Source organism: Colossoma macropomum, unplaced genomic scaffold, assembly GCF_904425465.1.
Source record: "Colossoma macropomum unplaced genomic scaffold, Colossoma_macropomum, whole genome shotgun sequence".
NCBI classification, from domain to species: Eukaryota; Metazoa; Chordata; class Actinopteri; order Characiformes; family Serrasalmidae; genus Colossoma; species Colossoma macropomum.
In genome coordinates, this window is record NW_023494795.1 from 44437936 (window position 1) to 44442046 (window position 4111).

Here is a 4111-nt window from a genome sequence, read left to right on the forward strand (position 1 = left end):
CATTGGACTAAATGTAAGTTTTCACCCACTGCACAGGTGCAGCTCCAGCTGCAGTTCAGTCAAACCTTTATTTCTTCATTATTGATGCCTTTTAAAGGTGATCATGTTTGTGTTTACAGTGGTGGAGGGCCAGTTTAACCTTTAGCCGTCTGCAGTCTGTACTGCGGCCGGTTTCTGTGGCGGGCGGCGAGTCTTATTACACCAAAACACCAACATCGCTTTAAAACGCCACCTTACATTTCTACTGAGAACCATCAGCAAACAGTGGTAAATCCTGAGCAGATGTGGTTTATATTTTAGAAACACACTGGGCTTTAAATTAGTGAACACTGTTCTAATACTGTTTAAACAGGACGCTCAGACCAGACTTTAGTATAAACAGTGGCAAAAGGGCAAAATCTCTCCACGAGTAAGTCACCACCTGCGCACTGTGACGTCAGATAACTGCAGTGGACGTCAACAAAAAAGAAACGGTTTGGGAGCATTTTTTGAGGATTATATTAGAAATTCAGCTCTCTGTAGTTCAGAGAGAGAGAGAGAGAGACAGAGAGAGAGAGAGAGAGTGACAGACAGAGAGAGAGACAGAGAGAGAGAGAGAGAGAGAGAGAGAGAGTGACAGACAGAGAGAGAGACAGACAGAGAGAGAGAGAGACAGAGAGAGAGAGAGTGACAGACAGAGAGAGAGACAGAGAGCAAGAACAAAAATGGCAACCTACTAGTGCACTCTTGAAAAAATTGGTTCTTTAATAAAGAGTGGTTCTATTTAGAACCATAAACGTTTAAAGAACCCTTTGCATGCTTATACGGTTCTCTGCATGGTGACATGCTTCTTCAGATCGATGGAGGATGTGTTGTATATGGTTCTATACAGCATCAAAAAGGGTTCTGCTGTTGTTGTGATGTCAGCCTGTATACAACACGTTCTCTATCAGTCTGCAGAACCATATCACCATTTATTATAGTCATCATTTAAATATGAAATGGTTCTTTGAGTGTTCAGGGTTCTATGTTTTCCGTCTGTGTACAGAGTCTGGGGGGATTTTGTTCTGTAATATACTTTCTACTACATTGTATTTGTAATTAACATGTTTAACAGTAAAGCTGTTTTGTTTGGTTTGTCCACCACGCCGAGACTTACACGTCTGAACACTCAGGGCTCTTTTTAATTTAATTTTATTTTATTTATTTATATTTATTTAATTATTCGGAGAACATGTATCTGCTCAGTGACTTTTATGTTGTCACCGGAAGTTTTCAAACTTCAGCTCCGGTGAGGCTGCCCTGGAGGCCGGCGGGCGGTTAGTGAGCGGAGCTCAGAAACAGGTTTCGTTCTTTTCGGTCGGTGTTTGTTTGTTTTGTTCATCTTCGGTTCTGTTTTCGGGTCTGATGATAAAAGCCGTTTATTGCGCCGGTGCACGCGCTCTCCCCGCAGGCGCGCGCTGATGATATAGAGAGGGGGTGTATAACAGTAATAGTATTATATGTGATAAACTGATAGATCACTATCATATTTAATGGCGCCCGGCGGCGGGAGGAAGAAGCGCGTTCGGTTCGCGCGCGCGGAGGAGGAGACGCTGTTCGAGCAGCACGCGGAGCCCCGGGAGCAGCAGGCGCGCGCCGCCGAACGGGGACACGGCGTGTGCGGCCGGTGGATGGTTACCATGACACTTTGCGGCTCGTTTCTGGGACTGGTAATGACGTCAGCAGCACTACAGTGGGGGGCTTCTGGGGGGCAATTAGTTATGAACACACAGCACTGTTGATTGATCCTGTATCACCCCCCCATCATCAGTCCTGAATATTTCATTGATTAGCTCATTTCTAACACATGTGATCAGCTTCCTCTGACCCAGATCTGCAGGGACAGGATTATTATAGTGTTAAAGGGGAACTCCACCCATTTAACAGAATTCCTACATGATTAACTGGTTAAGATGTAATCAGAGAGGTTCAGACTGGTTCAGAGCGGTTCAGAGCGGTTTGGTGTGAAACGCTCTGTTCTAGATAAACTTACCGAGTCAGAACTGTTCACAGTGGTGGTGATAGGAACCAGACGTCCACCTCTAAAAGCTCCCTCACAGAAAGTTCCTACAGTAAATGGTTATGAATTCACTGCCTGATGACTGAGACACTGTTTTATGATAGTTTTGGGAAGATTTTAAGCGTAAAAAGTATTTTTATGGTTTCTGATATGTAATATGCAAAGCTCTGAGAGGCAGAATAGAAAACTTATTATTTCAGATTTTCCACTATTTTCAATCATCAACATTCCATATAAACTCAGAGGATGTGCATCGGTGTGAAACGATTGATTGTTGAGACTCAGATGTCTTTACAGTGGTGGTGATAGGAACCAGGGGTCGCCATGACTACAACACAGATATAGACATTTTATTTACTATCCAGAACCACCAGAGAACCTACACGAGTCTTCTGAGCTTATATGGAATGTTGATGATGGAAAATAGTGGAAAATCTGAAATAATAAGTTTTCTTAAACTATCATAAAACAGTGTCTCAGTCATCAGGCAGTGAATTCATAACCATTTACTGTAGGAACTTTCTGTGAGGGAGCTTTTAGAGGTGGACGTCTGGTTCCTGTCACCACCACTGTGGTGTGTTCTGACTCGGTAAGTTTATCTAGAACGGAGCGTTTCACACCAAACCACTCTGAACCTCTCTGAACCACTCTGAATGACTCTGTTTACATCTTAACCAGGAATAAATAAAAATGGGTGGAATTTCACTTTAAATTTAAATCATTTATTATTATCAGGCCGCTGAGTTTGGCCGCTGAGTTTGGCCGTTGAGCTGTGAGTCTAATCTGGACTCATTTGGTTGAGAAGGCTGTAAAACCTGCTCTGCTGCTGCTTCTTCACTGCGTCTCTCACCTACACAGGTATCTCAACACGTCGGTCTGGAGGTGCAGCTCAGTGGAGAGCAGCTCACAGGACGCGTCAGTGTTTAACAGTGTCCTTCAGGAAGTTTCCTCACAGTATTACAGTGTTAGTGAAGGCGGCGCTCTGCAGCGCACTAACACACATGATGGTGTACCAGATGGTTGCTAAGGTGTTGCTATGGTATCCTAGGTGGTTGTTAAGATGTTGCCAAGCCTGTGCTATGTTGTCCAGGTCTTTGTCAGGGTTTTGCTAAGCCGTTGCTATGGTATCCCAGGTGGTTGCTAAGGTGTTGCTAGGGCATTCCTTTGCTGTGGAATCCCAGGTGGTTGCTAAGGTGTTATTAGGCCAGTGCTATGCTATCCCAGGTGGTTGCTAAGTTGTTGCCAGGCCATTGCTGTATTATCCCAGGTGGTTGCTCAGGTGTCGCTAGGCCACTGCAATGCTATCCCAGGTGGTTGCTAAGGTGTTGCTAGGCAGTTTCAGTGGCATCCAGGGGGTTGTTAAGGTATTGCTAAGCCATTTTGGTTGCTAAGCTGTTCCTAGACCATTGCTATGTTATCCCGGGTGGTTGCTATAGTGTTACTAGGCAGTTGCTGTGGTATTCTAGGTGGTTGCTAAGGACTGTAATATGTAAGCATAAATGGTGTAAGTATAAAATAGTGTAGAGTAGAAATAGTGAAATATACTCAGTAAACATTGAATATGAAGAGCCATGAGAGGTATTAATGATGCACATGAACATTTGATGGGTTGTAATAGTTTGATGAGATGCATTTGCTTGAATATATTAGCATGTAAGTGCAGTAAAAGTGTTCAAACAGGATGTTTATCTAGAACTAATTCAGCTGTACTCTGTGTGCTGTGTTCTGTAGGGAATGTGTATCTCCGTTTTGGGGCCGACGTTAGAGGATCTGGCCAAAAACGTGAATAAAAACATCAGTAACATTTCCTACGTCTTCGCTGGCCGCGCGACGGGCTACATCGGGGGGTCTCTGGTGGGGGGCATCCTGTTTGACTTCCTTAACCCTCATCTGCTCCTGGGTAAGAACCTGAACACAGACACGAACACAGTCTTCTTAAACGCCTCAGTCACATGATGAGTGCTTTCTGATCTAGATTAATCATTTTTATATTAAAAAATCAATTTTCAAGAGCTGCAGTTATTATTAAAGCCCACATTGTCGTCAGCGAGACCTTTCAGTGGGGAGATT

The 4111-nt window shown here is 43.9% G+C and overlaps 1 protein-coding gene across 2 annotated transcripts in view; it reads left to right on the forward strand.

Annotated features, from left to right (window-relative positions):
• Nucleotides 1-1240: 1240 nt before the first annotated feature.
• mfsd4b (major facilitator superfamily domain containing 4B) overlaps nt 1241-4111 on the forward strand; it is a 10333-nt gene continuing 7462 nt past the window's right edge. The window contains exons 1-2 of one of the 2 annotated variants that reach the window (XM_036582523.1): nt 1241-1691; nt 3773-3941. In XM_036582523.1, coding sequence (XP_036438416.1) covers nt 1515-1691; nt 3773-3941 — 346 coding nt within the window. In that variant the 5' untranslated portion in view covers nt 1241-1514. Of the gene's footprint in view, nt 1692-2712; nt 3620-3772; nt 3942-4111 lie in introns of those variants that run through there. The other variant, XM_036582525.1, reaches the window with a different exon arrangement.